This window comes from Mesoplodon mirus (genome assembly GCF_964341445.2).
Source record: "Mesoplodon mirus genome assembly, chromosome: X".
In the NCBI taxonomy this organism is placed as follows: Eukaryota; Metazoa; Chordata; class Mammalia; order Artiodactyla; family Ziphiidae; genus Mesoplodon; species Mesoplodon mirus.
In genome coordinates this window covers 87,029,856-87,053,627 of record NC_138981.1, presented here as the reverse complement: position 1 = coordinate 87,053,627, position 23,772 = coordinate 87,029,856, and the positions used below count along the sequence as shown (strand labels likewise).

The 23,772-nt window shown below is 45.2% G+C and overlaps 1 protein-coding gene across 1 annotated transcript in view; it reads left to right on the top strand.

The window, feature by feature from the left end:
• Nucleotides 1–22,256, top strand: part of LOC309796242 (nuclear RNA export factor 2-like) — a gene marked incomplete at its 5' end in the record, with an annotated part of 45,885 nt that extends 23,629 nt beyond the window's left edge. Inside the window, 20 exons of the mRNA XM_082609288.1 lie at nucleotides 14,399–14,555; nucleotides 15,010–15,193; nucleotides 15,427–15,580; nucleotides 16,191–16,274; nucleotides 16,392–16,496; nucleotides 16,613–16,693; nucleotides 16,832–16,901; nucleotides 17,048–17,136; nucleotides 17,256–17,363; nucleotides 17,546–17,655; nucleotides 19,467–19,503; nucleotides 19,740–19,748; nucleotides 19,886–19,954; nucleotides 20,038–20,093; nucleotides 20,235–20,342; nucleotides 20,449–20,507; nucleotides 20,616–20,731; nucleotides 20,827–20,869; nucleotides 21,447–21,519; nucleotides 22,061–22,256. Coding sequence (XP_082465414.1) covers nucleotides 14,399–14,555; nucleotides 15,010–15,193; nucleotides 15,427–15,580; nucleotides 16,191–16,274; nucleotides 16,392–16,496; nucleotides 16,613–16,693; nucleotides 16,832–16,901; nucleotides 17,048–17,136; nucleotides 17,256–17,363; nucleotides 17,546–17,655; nucleotides 19,467–19,503; nucleotides 19,740–19,748; nucleotides 19,886–19,954; nucleotides 20,038–20,093; nucleotides 20,235–20,342; nucleotides 20,449–20,507; nucleotides 20,616–20,731; nucleotides 20,827–20,869; nucleotides 21,447–21,519; nucleotides 22,061–22,247 — 1,899 coding nt within the window. The 3' untranslated portion in view covers nucleotides 22,248–22,256. The remainder of the gene's footprint in view (nucleotides 1–14,398; nucleotides 14,556–15,009; nucleotides 15,194–15,426; nucleotides 15,581–16,190; nucleotides 16,275–16,391; nucleotides 16,497–16,612; nucleotides 16,694–16,831; nucleotides 16,902–17,047; nucleotides 17,137–17,255; nucleotides 17,364–17,545; nucleotides 17,656–19,466; nucleotides 19,504–19,739; nucleotides 19,749–19,885; nucleotides 19,955–20,037; nucleotides 20,094–20,234; nucleotides 20,343–20,448; nucleotides 20,508–20,615; nucleotides 20,732–20,826; nucleotides 20,870–21,446; nucleotides 21,520–22,060) is intronic.
• Nucleotides 22,257–23,772: the final 1,516 nt, after the last annotated feature.

The following is a 23,772-nucleotide window of genomic DNA, read 5'->3' as shown; positions in this document are numbered from 1 at the left end:
TAGGCTCTATTGTAAACACGTGGCTCCATTTTCATACCCTGCATTTACATTTGTCCCATAAATAATTTTCCAAAATTATCTAAGTAACACCAATGTGCCCAAATAGAGTCACTCCAAAAAATCACTACTTCCTTCAATAGGCTTACAACTACAAACAGTCTGTTATCCTTACTAGTATATTCAAATTTAACCATGGTGCAAAATTTGGTCTGTTATATTTTCTTCAGGTTATTTATGTAGCCATGCCACGATGCAGGGTGCCAGCAAAATAATCCCACTGCTTGTATAGCATTAATTTTGCCTAAACCAGCAAACTCGCAAGTTCACTTCAAATCTCTTTTGGATACACAGACAGATATTCAGTTTTCCACACAAATCAGCAGAAGAGGTGTTTGTAAAACTGCGATTAAAAAAAAAAACAAAACTATATTTTATATTCTCCTTTCCCTTTCTCTGTCCTTTCTAGGCAGATGCAAACAAAATATAAGTGCAGTAATATCTAATTCAGATTATGCTTACTTTTAACTTTTGGAATTCTGTAAAGAGCCATAAAGTCTGCAATATTTCTCTTTAGAGAAAAAGAGCCATAAAGTCTGCAGTATTTCTCTTTAGAGTGTTTAAAAATAAAAGAAGGAAACGTTTTCAACTAACGTCTAGCATTTTATACCACCTTTTATATACACATATACTTCACTTATTAAGGATAAGTTTATATTTATACCTTAAAATGAATCCAAGGGCCTTAACTGGCTTCAGCTACGATTAGTTCTAATTACTGGTAGTACTGGAAATTATTTAAATGGCACTTTAAAGAGGTCCTCTATGATCTCATCTTTTCAGTAACTGCGGATGCCTTTCCGCTTAGTCTGAATAAGGAAGACTGAATTATTCTTAATTTTCTTTGGAGGCTCTTGTGGGTGATCCAAACACAAAGTCTTGAGCCAGGGTGCCTGGGAGTAAACCCTGGTTTGGCACCTATAGGTTCAGTTACCTCTTAGGCAAATGACTTAACACATCTGTGCTTCCACTTTCTCATCTGTGAAAACTCGAATAATAATCATAGTACCTAGTTGATAGAATTGCCACTATTAAAGGAGTTGACGTTTTGACGTGCCTGACACATAGTAATCATTATATACATTTTTTTCAAATTAACAGCTAAAATTCACTTATTGAGTTTGCTTTAATTTCTCTTAGACTTGCATGAAATTATTATGCCAACAAATCTTACCTGTACCCACCGCTTAGGTTTTTGAAGTAGACTCTAAAATATGGCAATGTTTATGGATTTAGGGAGGACCTAGTCCATTGCTATGTGTTAATTTATGTGTTAAATTTCACGTGTTATTAGGGAAAAAATTAGCACACGAACGAAGCACATTAGCACATTAAAAAGGGGTTGGGGCAGGTGAAGCCAGCTTGTGTTCTGAGGAAGAACGTCCGGAGGCACCACCATCAACGGGAAGCCTAGGAATGTGGGCAATCTCAGATCTCCAGCTCTCGTGAAGAGAACGGCCTCCTGAAACACGCAGCCGGGAGAACCCTACTGTCACTATGCTACACTCAGGAGGCTGACCCAGCTTTTGAGCACCGTGGGCTCCTATGGCTATGTTCACGCGGATGCGGCCATCAAGTGGCAGGCCCAGACAGTTATGTGGCAGGCCCAGACCTACTGTCCATGTCAGCACCATGAGCCCTTAAACCCTGAGCTCGTGTAGTCTCTCTGGACCTATTGCCACTATGATCATGTTGTGGATCCAGCTTTTCAAGTCACTAGAGCATGGCAGACTCCTAAACCCTGCCCATCATGTGGATTCATCCTGTCATGTGGCCCTCAGGAGCTAGTGGCATGTGGCAGCCTCAGCCCTCCAAGTCACAAAGGTGACCTGCTTCTGAGAGTCGTATGGATGCTATGGTCCGTCACATATCCCCCTTGGTCACACATCAGGCTCAGCCATCTCTAATCTCGTGAAGATTGCTGCCTACCAGAATCTTCAGATCCCTGAGTCAACAGGGATGTGGCCGCTACCATCACATGGCAGGCAAAGCGCCTGCCGTCATGTGAACACCGCACCTTCCCTTCGGCTGTTGGTCGTGTATATTCTACGGTCATGGGACATGCTGTGGTCTCCTGAGGCTCAGTTCTCTCGGTCACAGTTCACGATTGAGGGCTCCTGAACCCTGACGTCACATGCGTCCTTCTACTCTGTGGCCTCCGCCAGCCAAGCCCCTGGAAGTCAGGTAGGGCCCCACAGCGGCGCGTTACGTTACGTAGCCCCCGCAGTCACGTGACGCCGTAAGGTCGTGACCTAGGGAGGCGCCATTATAGCGTGCGGAGAGCCTGCCGAACGGTGGGTAGCTCGGCTTAGCCTTCTGAGGAGTCAGACCGAGAGGTGAAGAAGACCTTTAGAATTAAGGTACTTGTCCTGGCTGAGGGGGAACTTGATGAGGCTCTGGCTCCGATGCCAACCTTTCCACCGACATTCATATTCTGACACGGTAGGTGGTAGTTGGGTAGGAGGGGCGCCCTCCAGTACTAGAGGTTCACTCAGAATCGGCGGGACAGCGGGCGGCAGGCGTTCATGGGCTGCTCTCGGCAGCTAGGCTCGGGAAACTGGGTGGACCCCTCTCTTCCCTCTTCCTTCCCAACCCCCACATTAAAGCCCTACTCTTGCTTATCTCTGTTTCGTATCCGTATTCACTACCTGCCATGTGATGGCGTCCTCTGCGCTCCTCTGACCACGTTTGTTATTAGGAACAGCAGAGAACTCCTAGATGCCAGTTCGTATCGATGATTTCAAATCTGATCTGAGTTTCTGTCTCTTAATTTGTTCTGTGGAGAGAGGCAAGGAGAGAGACTTTTTTAAATTTGATAGTTCTCCAGTAAAAGTGTGAAAGTAGCCAGCACGTTAAGGTTCAGAATTTGTTTTCTGTATATGCTTTGCCGACCAGTAGTTTTTCAAAGTGTGTGTGGGGTGGGATGCCATAATCTTTTTCTGCTTGGACTCTCTAAACGGCTTAAATTAGTCCAGCCAGACACTATTGGCTTCTGATTTTCCTCTTGATTTTCTAACCATTCCTTGTTACATTCCTTGAAAGTTCTCCCCTTTCCTTCATGTGGGAAAAAACAGTGAATTTATTTAAGAAAACCATATTAAGTAAAATTATAGATGATACATATCATAAAAATCACGTAGATGGTACTTAATGAGTAAAATGCAGCAAGTAAAAGATGGTGTTTACATTTGTGAGGGATTTAAAGATTGTTTGAGAGATGGTTAAAGGAGTGATATATTTTTAAAATTATATAATAGCCATTTCTTTCCTCTCATTTCAGCACTTTCAGGTTTGTTCTACAACACACTATGTCTGAGAGACAGCAACAACAAAAATGCTTTTATTCATTGAAGAAATATTGGACATACAAATATGAAGGTAAAAAGGATTTCTATATGTCATATTTTTAAGATAATACGCCACTTGAATCTCAAATAGAAGGGTAGTGTCTTAGCTTGTTCACGCTGCTGTAGTAGAACACCATAGACCGGGTGGCTTGTAACTTACAAGAATTTATTTTTCCCGGTTCTGGAGTCTGTGAAGTCCAAAATCAAGGCACGAGCAGGTTGAGTGTCTGGTGAGAGTCTGCTTCCTGGTTCATAAAGGGCTGTCTTCACGCTGTATCCTCACGTGGCAGAAAGGGCAAGGGAGCTCTCTGGGTCCTCTTTTATAAAGGCACTAATCCCATTCATGACGGCACCTCCCTCATGACCTAATCACCTACCAGTGACTCAAACTGCAAATACTGTCACCTTGGAGCCTAGGTTGGTACATAAACAGTCAGTCTGTAGCAGGTAGTTTCCTCAAGCTATATGGGGATGGAACATTTTCCCACAGTCCACTGGAAGTACTAGTGTTCCTCAGAAAACATTTTGGGAAAGCCTGTTCAAACTAAATCTCTTCTGCCGCATTAATACCTTGTACCTTTGTTTACTAAGTAGAATGTATGCTTACTAATAATTATAATCTGTTCTTCTCATTGAGAAACTACTTATTGCTAACTCATTTTATCTTATGCCATTAGTCATTCTCTCTTTTGCTTAATCTTTCCACTTTTTCATTCTTTACATACAACCTCAATTTATGTTTCTGATATCATGATGGCAAGAAATAAGTGCATAAGTGCTAGTCATTAGGAAGTCTTAAAAATAAAATAAAATGCCCCACTCTTGAAAAGATGATACAACTTACCCGTAAGGATGAGTGGATGAAATAGCTCTCCTTTTATAGCAATTTTCCACACTTTTTCAAAACTAGTTTTCTATTATTATTTAATCATTATAGCTGCCATTTTTTGAGTTCCTGTTATATGTCAAGCACTGTGGCAACCTTGTCATACCAGTTTTCTCATTTAAACCTCAGAAAAATCCTGAGAGGATGTTATTTTAATTTACAGATAAGATACAAGAATCAAGATAGGCTAGATTATGCTGTGGTAATAGTCCCCATATCTCAGGGGCTAATTCCTCACTTCGACTACATGTCCATGGCAGGCGCATGCCCCTCACAGGATGGTGGACTTTGGGGGTCTGAGCCATTCTTACTGGAATGACTTGGAGACCCAAACTGACAGAGCAGCCATCATCTAGATAGTTGTCAGTCCCTGTGCCTGAGGTGAAGAGGACCCTGCAAGGTCTCAATCCAACAACCATATGTTCTGGCCCAGAAATAGCACATGTCACTCACAACCCATTAGCCAGAACCCGTCACATACACAGCCCTGTCCAAACAAAGGAGGTCAAGAAGTACAGCTCTTCCAGGTCCCCAGAACAGGGACAAATGGAAACACATGGCAAACAGCACTGCCGCATGATGGAATTGAGGCTCAGAGAGGTAAAATATTCGCCTAAAATCACATACGCAGTAAGTGACTGGGCACATTCTGGATATAAGATTTCAAAATCCGCGCTCTTTCTGTTCTTACTCCTTTCTATATTGTATGCTGTCCTCTTCAGTGAAGTTCGTATGTACTTATCATAGGAGTTCTTTTGCTTCAATGCTGCAGTTCCATCTCCCTTAATCATCTGATATTTCAACAGTGGATTTAGTTAAACCCCCCACATTGGTAAGCCACAGGTCTTTTCCAAGTAATTAAATGTACTGGATATTTGGATATCCATGCTATTCGAGGACAGCAATTATAAAAGAAAACGTGATGGTAGATGAAAAGACTGTGGATTTGTCACATACTTGATAAAAATCATCTCATGCATTTCCATATTGGCAAGAAAAAAAAATAAGAGCACAAGTTAATGAAATTGATAACAGATATGGATGAGTTGAATAAAAATGCTAGATGTTAGTGCTTTCAAAATATAAAAAAGTAAGGAAACCTTTGGCAGTATGGGTCAAGAAAATTAGAAGGCACAGATAAGCCACTTTCGAAGAAGGTGTCTTGCTTGTATTTACAGTAAAGCTTTAAAAGATAATATTATGAAAAAGATATGCTGATAATTTGAAAATTAATACTGAATGGGTAAGTTCTAGAAAAAAGAACATTATATTGGGGAAACAAAATATTCAGCTTATTCTTGACATTGCATGCATGAGAAGGCAAAATTACTGGTCAATCTTAATTAGTTATAAAAATGCAAAAAATAGAAATAAGATAAAGACAAACTTAATCCAGCAATGGCTAAAACAGATAGTACATCAGGGCAAAGTTGTGTTTATACCAAACTTGCAATGTTGGTTTAACATTAGGAGATTCATAACGTAGTTCAACACATTCATAGGATAAAGGAGCAAGAAAAGGATGATTATCACAAAGATTCCAGAAAAAAAATGCATGCAATAAAATTCAACAACCAATCAAGATTAAACAACAACAAAAATAACACTTAGCTAACTGGGAATAGAAAGATATTTCTTTAAAATTATAATGTGTGCTTTAAAAAATCTATAGCAAACACTGTAAGTAATAATGAGACATTAAAAGCATTCCATTCTAAATCAGAAGAGGCAAAGATGATTCATATAATCACTTCTGTTCAACATCTTACTGAGTCTCCTAGGCATTGCAGTAAGCCAAAACACATACATACATTAATTAATATATGTGTAAAGGTGAAAAGGAACAAAACTGTGAGTATAGTTGTCTTCATATAAAGCTCAGGAGGATCTATGGAAAATTATAATAATAGTGATTAACCAGTTTATTGGATATAAAACTAATATACACAAAATAATTTCACAAAATAGAAAATTATATTTTCAATGTGAAATTACCATTTCCAATAGCCAAAAAAATGGACCTGTGGAATATACCTCAAGTTGGCTCAGCTGGCAAGTATTCCAACACTCATAAACACTCTTACATGTTTTCTTGTACCGTAGAGAAATGGAAAGCTAAAAACAAGAATGGAGACCTACGTTAGTGTGTGTGTGTGTGTGTGTGTGTGTGTATGTTTTCTAGACCCCCTTTTGTCTAGGGTCCCAAAGAAGACCTCTGTGTATCAAGTCTATGCACCATAGTGAAACTTGGAGGTAGAACTGAGTAATGTGGGAGCCACAAGCAGGATCAGCTACGTATGATGGGAGAGGTCTCTGGTTTTTATGGGCAGCCACAGCAGAGTGCCTGGAATTCAGTCTCTGTCATACATGTTGGTTAGCTCATAGGCAGCAGGGATGTTTCAGCTATACCAGTCCCACGGCGTGAGGGGGCTTCCCCTGGCTGTGCAGCATCCATGCCCACTTTTCTGGCCCTCACAGAATTTTTGTAAGCTGTGTGATATGTTTTATTAAAGATGTCTTATTTTTGTAAAATAGCTAGAATGAATATCTGGCATAAGGAAGTGGGGACTTTGATTAATAGAGTACTTGACACCAAAATTGGTTGCAAGCAAAGGGCCCTGAAGGAAGTGGGGATCGGGGATGGGTTATCCGGTCTAGGTGGATCTGAAGATAGTAAGGACCCAGTTGGTAACAGAGGACGAATCATTAGTGTTCCATGGCACACAATGGTGAAAGAGTTGCAGTTGCGTGACTGGACAGAACTTGGGTCCACTCGCCTGCTGCACAGCAAAGCCAATCTACTGACGCTGGGTTGTCGGTGAAGGAAAGTACAGTGTTTGTTTTCTGGGTGCCAAGCAAGGAGAACTGGCTGCTTGTGTTCAGAAGACTCTAACTCCCTGCTGACTTTCAGGGAAGTGCATGACTTTCCTCTGATTGTTTGTTGGTGAGGAAACAGGGTGCTGTTTCAGGGATCTTAATCATCAGCATTCTGGTTCTAACCAGTCTGGGGTCGGTGTGCTTGTGGTCAGCATGGAGTCATCATCCTCCACCTGGGCAGGGGATCTTAGTTTCTGCATAACAGCTCAAAGATATGTATGAAGTTGTTATCCCTTGCAGAGAAACTAGGATTCTGCTGTATCACTGCACTATTGTTCTTCCCTGCTTTTCTTTCTTTTTTTTAAACATCATTCTTGGAGTATAATTGCTTTACAATGGTGTGTTAGTTTCTGTTTCTAACAAAGTGAATCAGTTATACATATACATATGTCCCTATATCTCTTCCCTCTTGTGTCTCCCTGCCTCCCACCCTCCGTATCCCACCCCTGTAGGTGGTCACCAGGCACCAGGCTGATCTCCCTGTGGTATGCGGCTGCTTCCCACTAGCTATCTATTTTATGTTTGCTAGTGTATATATGTCCATGCCACTCTCTCACTTCATCCCAGCTTACCCTTCCCCCTCCCCGTATCCTCAAGTCCATTCTCTAGTAGGTCGGTGTCTTTATTCCCGTCTGGCCCCTCGGTCCTTCATGACCAATTTTTTTTAGATTCCCTATATATGTGTTAGCGTACAGTATTTCTTTTTCCCTTTTTGACTTACTTCACTCTGTATGACAGACTCTAGGTCCATCCACCTCTCTACAGATAACTCAATTTCGTTTCTTTGACTGCTTTTCCTTTGTTTCTGCATTTCCTCACTTCCCTAATTAGTAAGTGCTTGAGTCTGTTGTTTGGAACTCAGGGAAGGCCTAGGAGGCCAAAGCCTTTTCCTACAGACAAGAAACAGGGAACACAGCGGGGCTTTTGTACCCGGGAGGGCCCTGAAGGGTTCTGTTCAGTGTCAGTCCCCCCTTTTCTTTGATACTCCTCAATCCTGAGGGGATCATGAGTGGGGCAAGAGAGGGAATAAAGTTTTGGATAGAGAAGTTAATCATAAACTTGGCAAGGGAACTCGGTTTTAGGGGGACTCAGTTTCAAGCGTTACCAGCTGTACCTCTGGTCACTTGAATTGAAATGCCTTTGAAGTCAGTGTGTTGGTGGGCCAGGCAGCTGCTGTTTGGGACCCAGAGGACACTCCTTTCCCCGACAGCATTGAGAAACACATTAGTGTGGAGGGCATCTTCACCTTTGAAGTGTTCTGAAGTGGCTGACTTGTGTAGGCCACAGATGAGATGGGAGATTCTGCCATTGACATGGTCACCCTCACTTGAGTGGGGATGTTGGGGTTCTGGAGTTGCAGGCCCAGTAGGAGCACTTAATCTCCTGCCTCAAGGTGAGTGCTGTTTACTTAATAAACAGCAAGGATGGAAGGGTAGTCACACTGGTTTGACCTGTAGCAACCTCTGAAGGTGGCTAATTGATCAACAGATCCCTTGGATCTGAAATATCTGAACATACTCCAAAGTTGCATTTGATCAGTGTAAAAATAAATAAAATATAAACAAAGATTTGTAATAAAATATAAGAACATAAAAATAAATAAATCAAGCTCTAGGTCTGGTGACTTGACCTCTCTTGATGGCAAATGGTAGTCCTTTACTCAATTCCCACACTTGACCCAGAACACCATGAATGAGTGGAATACTGAGGAAGGACCCTACGGTGAAGTCACACGTTACTGCAGTAAATCTTCTTCCCAGGCTTAGCCAAAGGGACCGTCAGCCATTTACCACAGTTACTGTGCATTTGCTTTAAGGACACTTGCTCTAAGCCAGAGCTCAACAGACTCCCTGGAAAGGGCCAGGTGACAAATATTTGAGGCTTTGTGGGCCATTTTGTCTCTTTCGTAACTACTCAGCTCTGCTGTTGTAGAGCGGAAGCCTCCACAGACAAGTATGGCTGTGTTCCACTAAAACTCTGCGTATGGACATTGGCGTGTGGATTTCAAATAATTTTCACATGTCAAGAAATATTATTGTTTTAACCATTGAAATATGTAAAAACCATTCTTACCTTGCAGGCCCTAGAGAAACAGGCCCCAGGCCAGGTTTGGCCCATGGGCTGTAGTCTGCCAGTCTCTAATTTAAGCTAATGGAATCACTAGGTCCCTAAAACAACAGAGTGGAAAGCCAGCAAAATGAGGTGGCATCCATTGCTACGGTCTCTGGCAAGCATAAACCAAAAGCTGATACTTTAATACAGTAGCTTTCAACTGTGGTTGCACACTGCAGTCACGTGGAGAATTCAGAAAATGTGGGTGCCTGGGTCTCAACCCAATTCTGCTTTAATTATTGTGGGTATAGCTTGGAGCTGGTGATATTCTCAAACTCCCCAAGTGGCTCTACTGTGTAAACGAGGTGGGGAGCTACAACCCATACTGTGGGATATTACTCAGCAATAAAAAAGGCAGGAACATAAATGGATTTCAAAAGCATGATGCTGACTTTAAAAAGCCAGACACAAAGGTGTGCAGCATGTATGATTCCATTTATAAGAAATTCTACAGCAGGCAAAACGAATATATAGGGACTGTGAACAGATCAAGGTTTATATGGAGCTGCGAGATGGAAAGATTAACTGGGAACCATTTGTAGTGTGGTATATCTTGATTGAGGTGTTGGTTAGCTCTAATCCCTGATGTTTACATGTAAGTAATTTGAGATCAGAAGTTGGGTGAATTGTCCAAAGTGATGTAGCTTAATAATCAGAGAGAAGACAGGTGGATCTGATTATCAGTAATTGTTCCTATTATGCTATGGAATGAGTCAATATAATAGTGCTTCCCCCCAAGCCCGTGGCAAAACCCTGACCCAGCCTTTTATGCAAGTAAAGCATGGACATGAAAGTATACCTCTTGTGCATTCCAAACACCTACTCATAAGCACAGTTGACATTCTCATGTGTTCCTTTATGTTGACTTCTTTAAGTTTGTATTTACATATCCAAACAAAACCTTTTCCTAATATTTCCATTTGAGTAGTCACACTCTAATATACAGGTTTAAAAATTATGGTAAAAATACGTGACATAAAATTTACCATCATAACCATTTTTAAGTGTACAGTTGTACTGTTAAGTTGATTCACTTTGTTGTGAAACCAATCTTCAGAACATTTTCATCTTTCAATTCTGAAACTCTATACATTAAACAACAATTCCCCTTTGTCCCTCCCCCCCAGTCCCTGGTAACCCCATTCTACTGTCTGTTCCTATGAATCTGACTACTGTAGATACCTTTTTTTTTAAACCCGTGGACTCTGTTTACTATAGTTTTCCCAACTTTTAAGAATAATATTTATTTATTTATTTATTTATTTATTTATTTATTTATTTATTTATTATTATTATGTTGGCTGCACCAGCTCTTTATTGCAGCATGTGGGATCTCTACTTGCAGCATGCAGACTTATTTGTGGCATGCAGACTCAGTTGTGGCATGCAGGCTTCTTAGCTGTGGCATGTGGACTCTCAGTTGCAGCATGCTTGCAGGATCTAGTTCTCCGACCAGGGATTAAACACAGGCCCCCTGCAATGCGAGCATGGAGTCTTACCCACTGGTCCACCAGGGAAGTCCCTAGAAACCTTATGTCAGTGGAATCATGCAGTATTTGTCTTCTCGTGACTGGTTTATTTCATTTACCATAATGTTCTCAAGGTTCATCCATGCTGTAGCACATGACAGAATTTCCTTCCTTTAAAAGACTGCTTAATATTCCATTGTATATATATCTATACCACAATTTGTTCATCCTTTTATCCATCGATGGACATTTTAATTGTTTCTACTTCTTGGCTGTTGTGAGTAGTGCTGCTATGAACATAGATGTGCAAGTATCTCCTCAAGATTCTACTTTCAGTTCTTTTGGACATATACCAAGAAGTGGGATTGTTGGGTCATATGGGAGTTCTATTTTTCATTTTTTTTGGAATCTCCATACACACTCATAAACAATGAATGGGTCAAAGAAGAAGTCACAAAGGAAATTAGAAATTACTTTGAGACAAATTAAAATGAAAGTCCATCATACCAAAACTTATGGGATACAGCAAAGGAGTGCTAAGAAGGAAGTTTAGAGGTTTAAATGTGTACATTAAAAAGACAAAAGGTCGGGCTTCCCTGGTGGTGCAGTGGTTGAGAGTTTGCCTGCCTATGCAAGGGACACGGGTTCGTGCCCTGGTCTGGGAAGATCCCACATTCCACGGAGCAGTTGGGCGCGTGAGCCATGGCCACTGAGCCTGTGCGTCCGGAGCTTGTGCTCTGCAGCGGGAGAGGCCACAACAGTGAGAGGCCTGCATATCACACACACACACAAAAAAAGACAAAAGGTCTCAAATCAACAACCTAACTTTACACCTGAAGAAATTAGAAACAGAAGAATAAACTAAAGCCAAAACTAGAAGAAGGAAGGAGATATATGAGAGCAGAGATAAATAGAGAAAAAATAAAACAACAATAGAAGAAAAATAAATGAAACTAAGAGTTGGGTTTTTGTTAAAGCTACACAAAATTGACAAACCCTTAGTTAGACTCACTAAGAAAAAAAAGTAAAAGACACTCAAATAAATTAAAATCAGAAATTAAAGAGGGACATTACAACTGATACTACAGAAAATAAAAGGATTATTAGAGAATACTGTGAATAATTGTATGCCAACAAATTGGAAAACCTAGAAGAAATGGATAAAGTCCCCCAAACAGACAATCTAGCAAGACTAAATCATAAAGAAATACATAATATGAACAGATCAATTAATGAGTAAGGAGATTTAATCAGTTATCAAATATCTCCCAGCAAAGTAAATCCCAGGACCACATGGCTTCACTGGATTATTCTATCAAATACTTGACAAGGCGATGTCCGAGATTGCTTGTGTCTGAATCACCTTGCTGAGGGAGGTCTCTAGCCCTGTTCAGGCACCTGATGCAATTGGTCAGCCGGGGTACTGCGGTAGCTGTCAGCTAGCTCCATTTATGCTTTCCCCTCGGCAGCGTTATTTTGGAAGGAATGTGGGTTCTTGCAAATGACTCTGACTCTTCCTATACACCGTACGTAGACCACATGCCCTTACTTCTCCCTTTAAAATGTGAATTTTTCCCTTTCATTGCTGGATTTCCCTGAAAATGAGTTGGTTGCCCGGCATTCTCCAAAGGTCACCAATAAGGTTCCTCTTTGTTGTTGTTGATGAGTGTCATTATGAACTCCTGGCTTTTGAACATGTTGGTGGGCTTCAAACCATTGTTATGTGGTGTTGAGCAGAGGACTGAAATGATGTGACTTGTGCTCTGTTGCTGGGCTGAAAACAGACAGGTAAGGGAGCCAGGATGAAAGCAGAGGGGCCAGCTGGACAGCAGTCCAGTCCAGGAGGTAGATATTGGTATCTTGGCCAGGGTGGTGGTAATGGAGGTGGTGAGAAGTGGCTGGCTTCTGGACATACTTTGAGAGAGGGGCCGAGAGAATTTCCTGACCAGTTGGATGTGGAGTGTGAGAGGAAGAGAGCATGCCAGGCCCCCTCCGAGTTTTGGGGACTGAGCAAGTGACATTTGTGGGTCAAGTGCCCTATCTGTGTTTACTTTCACTTCCAGTGCCACACAGGGAAAGTCCCAGGATTGTGAGTAGCAGGATTGCCCTGACAGCGGGCCACATGGGAAAAGCAACAGCTCCCCAGAGGAGTTCATCTGAGGCCTGGTCGTAATCACTCCATCGTGAAGTGATCAGCAGTGGACGGATCTTTACTCATAAGTGTGCCCTGAGACAACATGGAATAGTTAATGTACAAAAGGCACAGCACACAAACCTAGAGAACCTTAAGCATTACAACCCAAAGGAAGCTGGTTTCTAACAGTGTAATTACCATAATCCTCCCTCCCCACAAGCCACTAGTATGATTATCTGCTGGTTCACTGTTTCAGTGGAATGTGTTAAAAATAAAATACCCTTAATGAATCCACCTATGAGGAGGAGAATTGACACGATCTTATTTTTGCAGGTGCCAAAAAACTTCCAAATGTTTTCCCATGGTGAATTAGATATGTTGGAGGGGAGAATTTGTGGGCGGAGGGGTGAACAGCAACACAACTCCTGGGAGTGAATACAAGGTGAGGTATACCCAGGACACTTTCTAAGCATGCCTGTGGCTTCAGTATCCAGTACAGTAGATGTCAGAGTAAAGAAAATGAACAAGAGCCAAAGAGAGGCCTTACAGAATGATAAAAGGATCAGGACACCAGGGAGACATAAAGATCCTAAATCAGTACGCACCAAACAACAGAGCCTCAAAGTACATGAAGCAGAAGCTGGTGGAGCTGAAAGGAGAAAGAGCCAGATGTATAATTATAGTGGGGGCCTCCCACACCCACCTCCCTCTTAGCAAGTGACAGAATTACTAGAGAGAAAATCAGCAAGGATATAGGAGACCTGAATATCACAGTAAACTAACGAAGTCTGCATGACATAAATAGAACAGTCCGCCAACCAACAAGAGTACAATTTTTTCCCCCAGGGTGTCTGTAACATTCACCAAGTTAGACCATCTCCTCGATCATCAGACAAACTTCAATAAATTCAGAAAGGATTGAGGGACTTCCCTGGTGGCACGGTGGTTAAGAATCCGCCTGCCAGTGCAGGGAGCACAGGTTCGAGCCCTGGTCAGGAAGATCCCACATGCCGTGGAGCAGCTAAGCCCGTACACCTCAACTACTGTTCCTGCGCTCTAGAGCTCGCGTGCCACAACTACTGGAGCCTGAGCGCCTAGAGCCCATGCTCCGCAATAAGATAAGCCGCCACAATGAGAAGCCCGTGCACCACAACAAAGAGTAGCCCCCACTAGCCGCAAGTAGAGAAAGCCCATGTGCAGCAACAAAGACCCAACACAGCCATAAATAAAGAAATAAATTCATTGAAAAAAATAAAAATTAAAAAAGAAGAACTGAAATCTCCTAGAGTGTGTTCCCTGGCCACGATGGAATCAAATTAGAAACCAGTAATAGAAAGCAAGAAGTAGAATCCCTAAACACTTGGAAATGGTGGTTGACACATCATTCCAGGTTATCATTCACACCCTTGTTATAGAAGAGCTGAAGTGAGGAAGAGTTGCCTGCTGAGCTGAAAGGCATTTCAGGCTGGCCCAGGAGAGAGCTCACTCTGGCTCTTTCAAGCAGCATATTCTTCAGGGCAAGGTTGGAGGGAGGGAGACCGTTCAGGAGGTTGTTACATCAGTGCCCCCTGACATTAAAGCTCCTAGTGCACTGGCAAAGGAAGTCCAGCCAGCTTGCTGGTTGTTAGTGGAATCGGTTTGGTGGCTCATTGGATTTGTCAAGCACAAGAGAGGTATTGGTGTGGTTGCTGGAAAGTCCTGAGAGAAGGCAAGATTCGGGTGCCTTCCTGGTATATATATGACTGCTGTCCAGTCTAAGCCATGGATGCATACACCTCGGTTCTTTATCAGTCCTGCTCCACCGTTTTAAAAGTTTCACTGCAGTTGTCCTCTCCTCCCTCCTCCTTCTCCTCCCTCTTTCTCCTCCTTCTCCTCCTTCTTTCTCCTCCTTGTCCTCCTCTTCCTCATCCTGCTCCTCCTCGATTCTTCCCCTGATAGTGTCATCTGTCGGATAAGGCTGTCCTCTCTGGACAGGCAGAAGAGTGTCCTTTCTGAGGTTTGTAGGATTGGTCCCTTAGGCCAGGTTGGCACTTTGCTTGCCCTACCATGCTGTTAGCCTAAGACATGGTACGTGGTAAGTGGACCACAGATGTGTCTGCAAACTTGTATTTTTGTTCCTCTTTTCAGAATACAGTGATGGTGGTAGACCACCTCAAGGAAGAAAGAAAGGTTGGAGTTTTTTCCCAGGTAATTCTGGCGAGAGGAGCCCTCATTACGAACACGATGTGTGTGAGCCTCAGCCCTCACACCTCCAGGAGGATGCAGGAAACGTGGTGAAGAGGGATGTCCAGGAGGACCCCGAAGTAAGACAGTAAGTGGCCAGGCAGCAGGGTCTGTACACAGCAGCCCCTGGGACTATGCACCTCTCTCAGTCTCCGTGGACTTGTTTTTCTTCTCTCACTGCAAAACTGAAGCTTGCTCGAAGTGAAATAATGGTTGAGCAAAGCTAATTGTACTGCTGGTGTCAAAGAGACCAGGGTGTACAGAAGACTTTCTTAGCACTTATGGCCCCTCACCCTCCTTCTCTCCACATCCCCCCTGCAGCTCTCCCTGTGCCATCCGAGACAACAAGAGGACAGTGAGATGGCACAGTGAAGGCCACATGCATAAGACTGTGTGGAGAAAGAGAAAACGTCTGGAGAGAGAAATGGGGGAGAACACACATGATGGAACCTCAGGGAGCTGGTTCAGGGTCACAGTGAGTATGCTGAAAAATGTATGGAATGTGCAGGAGAGAAAAGCCAGGGGCAGTTGTGTTGGTCTCATGTAGAGATGATGGTTTATTTCACTGGGGACAGTTTGTAATCTGTCCCTTTAATTACCAGGAGTTAACAGTCTTGTTCATCTAAGATCAGATTCAGAGAAGCAATGTAAAGGGAATAGGCTGACCGTGAGGAGAACGGAGAAGCCTGTCTCAAAGCAAAGATGGAAACTACTGCCAAGGATATGGAGCAACTCCACATTGGAGGTCTCAGCTTGGCAAGCTGAGTGTGGGAGATGGAGGGTCTAGCCTCTGGAGACCTTGTCTGAGGGGCAAGCAGTATCTGCACTGGGTAGGATCTCCTGGAAATTTATAAAAGGAAGATCATCTCTGTCACCTTGATTATGTGGAAGAGAGTTTGACTGGAGAGAAAGAGTATTTAGGAAATCCATATTACGCACACCCATAAGAAATCGTGCCAGTGGTCCCTTCTTTAGAAGCCCTTTCAAGCTCAGTAGAAGGCCAGAAAAGAACAGGAAATGGTTCGTCCTCCAGCCTAAACTCCCTGCTGTCTGTCCTCTCTCCCATCCCTTCTTTTCATCCTCAGATTCCTTATGGGGTAAAGTATGACAAGACATGGCTAATGAACTCAATCCAGAGCCATTGCAGTGTCCCCTTCACTCCAGTGGACGTAAGAGAGGATGCCGGAGCCAGACGCGTGGGCACAGGGAAGGGGGAGAGAGGGAGACCTGGTTCAGCAGGGTCTGTTGGCTTCTGATACTATTGCTGTTGCATTCACTCCCTGTAGTTCCACTTTTTGCAAAATGGGGCTCAGTTCTTTGTCCAGGAAGCTAACACTGCCCGTGCATTGATGGATGTCAGCTACAAGATTTGTGACGAGGAGAGACGAAAGGTGTGTGTCGAGGGCGTGACGTGTACCTCATCCTGAGGAAGGAGGACAGGCCAGGGGCTGGTTGTCTTCTTTGGAACTAGAGTTCCTGGTGCTTACCCCACCTCTGCTTCCTGCAGATACCTGTCTTTGTCGGCCCCTCCGCTGTTCCCTACTCTGTGCGGGATAAGTTGAAGCCAGAAGAAATGGAGCAGCTAAAGGTAATGCAGACTCAAGGCGTGTTGTGTGCCAACGCTCAGACCCACCTCTCCTTCCTCCAGTGCCCCGTCCCCCTCACCCCCGATTTCCCTGCCACCACCACAGCCTCAGAGCAGCTGTCTCCATCTCTCACTCTGCAGCTGACATTGAGCAAACGATATAATATCTTCAAGCAAGCTCTTGACCTCCAGAGGCTCCGCTTTGACCCAGGTACGGCTGACAGCAGTAATTCTAGGGCAGGCGAGGGCAGAGGGGTCTTCCTGGAGGGTGACTTAGGGATGGTAACGTGGGGAGGGGCTGGTGCTGGCCCTGGACCCCACTCAGCCATCTGATTCCCTCCCCTCTCCTTCCTGAAGACTTGGTAGGCCATGATATTGATATAATTCTGAATCGAAGAAGCTGCATGGCTGCCACCCTGCATGTCATCGAAAAGAATTTCCCTGAGGTGAGGCTGTAGGCCCAGTGCTGGTATTAGGGTAGGGGCTGGAAGAGCTGGGGTGGAGGGCAGATTTGTCTCCAAGGTCCTAGATAGTAACCTTCACTCTACCTCTTCTTGCCCCAAAGCTGTTGTCCTTGAACTTGAGCAGCAACAAACTGTACCAGCTGGATGGCTTGTCTGACATTATAGAGATGGCCCCCACGGTCAAAACCCTGAACCTCTCTGAAAATGAGGTGAGAAGAGGGAGCCAGGTCAAAGTTGGGTTGAGAGTAGAGGGGGCGTGTTAGTGGCCCTCAGAGTGATGACAGGAGGCAGGTGAAGGTACCTGTAAGGGAGGGAGTGGTCTGGGGGTGCAGGGATTTGGATGTCCCCTTTCATGGGATTCCTTTTCCCACTTCCGCCCCATATTTCTCAGCTGAAGTCTGTGTGGGAGTTGAGCAAGATGCAAGGGCTGAAGCTTGAAGAGCTGTGGCTGCAAGGGAACCCATTGTGTAGCACCTTCGCAGACCAGTCCACCTATGTAAGGTCAGTGTGAACACCCTGTCACCCTTCTTGGTGACCTTCACCCATGGGAGCCTAGACTATCTGTGACAGTGCCCCTATGCCAGAGGTGGCAGCCCTGGTCTTCTGGGAGTATCACAGGCCCCACCTTCTGCTCTCTCTGTGCCTATCACCGGTGAGGAGTTTCCTTGCCCTGACCTGCTCACCTCTGCAGGCGCTCTGGGGTCTGTTTCCAGCTCTCTGCGCCCAGCTATATTGCACCAAGGCCTCCCAAGAGTGTGCCCCAGGAAGCAGGGCTTCTCCTCCTCACCAGGACCAGGAGCGACCAGCCTTGATCCAGATGCTGGCGCCCTGGACTGAGAAGGGTCCTCCAGTCCTGGGCCTCTTACTGAGCGAAGCCTTCCCTCTTCGTGCTGAGATGGGGTGTGCCTCCCCCGTTCTGAGAGGGGCCCTCTTCCCCTGCCTCCAAAGGGGTCCCCCCTCCTCTCCCAGGTTGACATGGGGGCTTTCCTGCACCATGCTGAGGGCTGAGGCCGTGGGTGGCTGCTGTCATGACATCCATTCTGCTGGCCCAGTGCCAGGAATTGGACCCTCCTTGGGGTCCAGCTTGGGAAAAAGCAGGGCTCCTTGAGTCAAGGGGCCAGACGTGGGCCCCCACCAGTGATCAGAGGGCTTCCTGAGGCAGGAGTGGAAGGCAGAGGGCAGAGGCGGTAGAGGAGACAGAAGGACAGGCCTCTCAGGGGCACTTGCCATCCCTCCCTGCACACGTCACATCATCCCGCCTGGTCCTTCACAGGAGGCCTGGGCAGCCTGAGACAGGTATGATTCCTCAGATAAAGAACCAACTCAGACAGGTGCAGGGGTCATCGGGAGAGAAGACGGTGGTCATCAGAGGGGGCCACGGATCTTCAGCCCCATGCTGAGCTGGTACCTGACCCTTTCCTCCTTCTGGGGAAGATCTGCCCCCATGGCTGCTCGTTTTCCCATGCCCAAGTCTGGCTGAGCTCACACAGGTGACAAAGTTTCAGCCAGCATCCAGTGGGCCCCCAGCCCAACATGTGCATCGTTTCCATTCCTACCTGGTGTGTCTGGGCGATTCTGGGGCAGGTGAAGAGCCACAACTGGTGTGCCATTTCCTGTTTCTTCTCTCTTCTTCCCTGACCCCAACCACGGGAGAGCTTCTTTCCCTTCCCTTTGTTTTCTGTCTCTCCCTTGTCTCTGTGCCCCTACGTCTCGCTCATCTCTCCGCTTCTAACTTCACTCCCTTTCTGTCTTCATCTCCCTCCATCTCCCTCTCTGAGCCCCACCTCACTCACCTCCCTGCCCCAGCATCCTGGGCCATCCCTCGGGGGTGTCTGGGTCTTGGCGGGGTACTGGACTCCCAGTGAGGTAGCATAGGCCTGGGCTCCCACCCCATTCCCTCTTCTCCCCACAGCCTTCAGTGGGGCCCTGGAGGAAGGAAGGGAGGAGAAGGAAGCCCTGCAGCATGGGTTTGAAATGCTGGTCCCTGTGGCACTGGAGAAGGGAGTCCGAGTAGTTTGGGTATGAGCTACACAGGGGAAGGAGAGGAAGGTGGGAGGAAAGGAATATTAAAGTGAATGTATTGAGAGAGATGAGAAGACAGTGCTTTTTGGAGAATAAGATGACAGATGCTCTGTGCTCAGCAGGGAAGTGGACCGAAAACCCTTAAAATCCAGAGCAGAGGTGGACAAAGGGGGCTGCTGGATGGGCCAGAACACACTGATCTCTGTTTATGGTATTACTGTTTTAACTCAAAGGAAGCATTGCAACCTTGAACTATCAACCACCTCTTCTCTATTTTTGGTTTTGGACAGGGCCATCAGAGAACGTTTCCCGAAGTTGTTACGCCTAGTAAGTGCCTATGTAAATCATTGTCTCTTACAAATGTCGGTGGTCTCTGCACCTGCCCTCAAGCCCTTTGGGTCTTGCCTAGAACACATATTAGCATCAGATCCTTAACCATTTTGGGGGACATGGACTCCTGATAATGACATGGATATACTTGCTGGAAAAATACCCATAAATACACACATGCACACACACAAGTTGAATGTTACACGAGAGACTTCCAGGACCTCATGATGAAGACATCCAGGGTAAGCTTTCCCATGGAATTTCCAGGGCCCTTTCACACCTGACCTCTGACCCTCACCCTCCTGGGCCCATCCTTTTCCCGGATCATCCAGGGCCACTCCCCTTGTCTCCACTCCTGACTTCCTCTTCCCTTCTCCAGGATGGCCAGGAGTTACCGTCACCATTCACCATTGACGTTAACTGTCCCTACGTAGTAAAGCCCTGCAAGGTGAGGAAGAGGATGAAATAACATTTGGGGTGTTGTGGGGAAGCTTTATCCACTGCATAGTATCAAATGCCTTTTGATTCCAGGGCAGCTTCCTTGGATCTGATGAGCTGAAGAGCCTAGTCCTGCAATTCCTACAGCAGTAAGTACCTCTGGGAAGCTGAGCAAGGGGAGGAGGGCTAGGACAGGTGAGGCCAACTAAGCACAGGTCTGCTCAGGGGAGTTTTCAAGTCTCATTTGACCAGACCACAGAGATAAGACTGTCCTCATTGCTCCTCCTCAGATACTACTTGATCTATGACTGTGGAGACCGACAGGGTCTCGCGGGTGCTTATCACGAGGAGGCCTGCTTCTCCCTGACCATCCCCTTCCACCCCGAGGACCCAGCCCCGTGAGTATCACAGCACAGGCTCTGCTCCTGGGCTGTGTGGCTCCCCAGCAGACACAGGCCAGCTCCTGCAAATACGCACCACCCACTGTTGCTCTTTGTCTCCTAGAAGCAGCTTGTGCGAGTACTTCAAGGACAGCAGGAATATGAAGAAGCTCAAGGGCCCTTGTGAGTGTGTGATGGGAAGACTGGGTTGGAAAGGGTAGTGAAGGGGTCAATCATAGGGCCCAGGGCGTGGCAGCCCCTGACCTTCGCTCGCTTGTCCTCCCCTCACAGACCTGCGGGTCCAGCTGCTGAAGCACACAAAACGTGACATTGTGCACACCCTCTGCGGGTTGCCCAAGACTCAGCATGACTTCAGCTCCTTCGTGGTGGACATTTGGTTCCAGACGGTGAGCCCCTGCTTCCTCCCTCGGGCGGGCCCAGGAAGCCGCGGGTGGGTAGGAGGTGGAAGTGGTGACTGGGTGCCTGGGCTCTTCCCTTTCAGGAAACGATGCTCTGCTTCTCCGTCAGCGGGGTGTTCGAGGAAGGTGAGTATGTGTAGACCCCCACCACAGATGCCCCATTGCTGCCTCCCCCTGGCCAGGCTCACTCCCAGAACCACCCAGCTTCCCTGACCTCTTCCCTTCCCTTCCCTTCCCTTCCCTGCACTCGCCCCTCCCCTCCCCTTCCCCACTGTGTTCTCCAGCCCTCAGTCTTCCCACAGACAATCCAGGTCTGAGCTGTGTCCATGCCTGTCTGCCCTGCACACCCTGGGCGTTGGGGAAACAGTCTGTGGAGTTTGGTGGCTCTCAACCCAGATACTCTGAGAACTTGGGCTGTTACATAACCTCACAGTTTCCTCATTTGCACAATGGGGTAGTAGTATCCACCTCTTGGGTGGCTGTGAAAAATGCATCCTGTGAACTTGTATAGTGTTTGTCAGGGGCCCTGTCACTGGGTGCAGACTGCTCCTATAGTTGCCCTCCCCATTCCCGACACCCTGGGCCCCGTGAACAACTGCCCTCTCAGCATGAGTGTCTAGTCACGCCCTGACTGGGGACCACCATGTGAGCGTGTACAGCACGTGTGGCTCTAAGGGGTACTGTTGTTTGTTTGCTGTTGAAGTGGAAGGAAGTTCTCAGGGCTGTGTGCGTGCCTTCACCCGGACCTTCATCACTACCCCTGCCAGCTACTGCAGGTGAGAGCCCTGTTTTGGGCAGGAATACCCATCCCCGCCTGGGCTCGGGCATGGGAATGTGGTGGCGCAGACCTTAGGTTTACTCAGTATTGTGGAAAGCCAGCACGGAGATCCCAGGAGCAGTCTAGCCTAATGGTTAAGAAGAGCATGGGCTCTGGAATTGGCCTATGCGTTGTCTCCTTGACCCAGCACTCACTCGCTGTGTGTCCTTGGTCAAGTCGCATGACCTCTCTGTGACTCAGTGTCTCCTTCCAAGAATGCGGATCAGACTGTCCACCCCTTGGGCTGTGGTAAAGTGTAATTGTGAAATTGTCCGTGGGTTGGGGATAAACCTATAAATCGAGTGAAGGTGGTAGACAATCTCTCCAAAGGTGGGCTCTGTGGGGAGGGGCAGAGGTACCAGTCAGTGAACCTGGGGGACAGACACAGGAGAGGTAATGGAAGGAATCTGTTTGCTGAGTGCCAGTGGGAGCAAGGTTGTTGTTAGGGGGTGTGGTGGTGTTCATCTGTCCAGTTATCTGAGTGACCCTTTTTCCTCCAGTCTTTTCATCATGAATGGCAAGCTGTTTGTAGGGGGTGTCAGCCCTAAAAAGACCAAGAGCACATTCTCCATCCCAGTACCCACACCCTCCACCAGCTCCATGCCCAGTTTCTACTGGGAGCAGCAGCAAATGGTACAAGCTTTCTCCACTCAGTCTGGGATGAACCTCCAGTGTTCTCAAAAGTGAGTATTGTGTTTGCATGAGGATAAGAGGGAGCTGGGAGAATGACGAAATTAAAAAGGGAACACACAGACATTTGGAAAAATAAGTATTTGGATATTTTGCTTCCAGGAAAAAAGCTCATGAAAAACGTATCCTAATTTTATGATGATGTATGTGAAGCATTTTAAAAAATAGTATTTTGCTCAGATGACATCTTTTATATGGAAAATCCTAAGAAATTCGCTAAGAAACTGTAAGAGTACATAAACAAGTTCATCAGAATCTCATGATATAAGATCAATACACAAAAATCATTTGTATTTCTATGCACTTAAAATGAAAAATCCTAAATTGAAATTAAGAAAACAATTTGATTTATCATAGAATCAAAAAGAATAAATACTTAGAAAGAAATGTAACTAAAGAAGTGAGAAACTTATACTTTAAAATCTTCAAAACATTGTTGGAATAACTTAAACAAAACCTAAAAAAATGGAAGGACATTCTGTGTTTGTAGACTGGAAGACTTAATATTGTTAAGATGGTAATACTATTCAAAGTGGTCTACAGAGTCTACACCATATCTATCAAAATCCCAGTTGGCTCCTTTCCAGAAATTGATAAGGTGATCCTACAATTCACATGGAAATGCAATAGACTCAGAATAGTCAAAGCAATATTGAAAGGGAATAAAGTTGAGGACTCACAAGTCCGGATCTTCACAATTTCAAAACTTACTACAAAGGTACTATAATCAAGACTGCATGACACTGACATTTGATAGGTCAATGCAATAGAACTGAGAGTCCAGAATGAAACCCTGACATTTGTAGCCAATTAATTTTCAATAGATGTGGAGAAATTATTTAAATAATTAATGGAGAAAAAATAGTCTTTTAAACAGGTGGTGCTGGGACACATGGGTATTAACATGCAAGAATTTTGACCCCTATCACACACCATATACAAATATTGACTCAAAATGGATCAAAGGCCTAGTGTAGAATCTACAACTGTAGAAACTCTTACTGACTTATTTCACTTAGTATGATAACCTCTAGGTTCATCCATGTGGCTGCAGCTGGCATTATTTCATTCTTCTTAATGGCTGAGTAATATTCCATTGTGTATGTGTACCACATCTTCTTTATCCATTCCTCTGTCGATGGACATTTAGGTTGCTTCCATGTCTTGGCTATTGTAAATAGTGCTACAATGAACATTGGGTTGCATGTATCTTTTCAAATTATGGTTTTCTCTGGGTATATGCTCAGGAGTGGGATTGCTGGATCATATGGTAGATCCATTTTTAGTTTTTTTAAGGAACCTCCATACTGTTCTCCATAGTGGCTGTATCAACTTACATTCCCACTAACAGTGCAAGAGGGTTCCCTTTTCTCCACACCCTCTCCAGCATTTATTGTTTGTATATTTTTTGATGATGGCCATTCTGACCCGTGTGTGGTGACACCTCATTGTAGTTTTGATTTGCATTTCTCTAATAATTTGTTATGTTGAGCATCTTTTCAAGTGCTTTTTGGCCATCTGT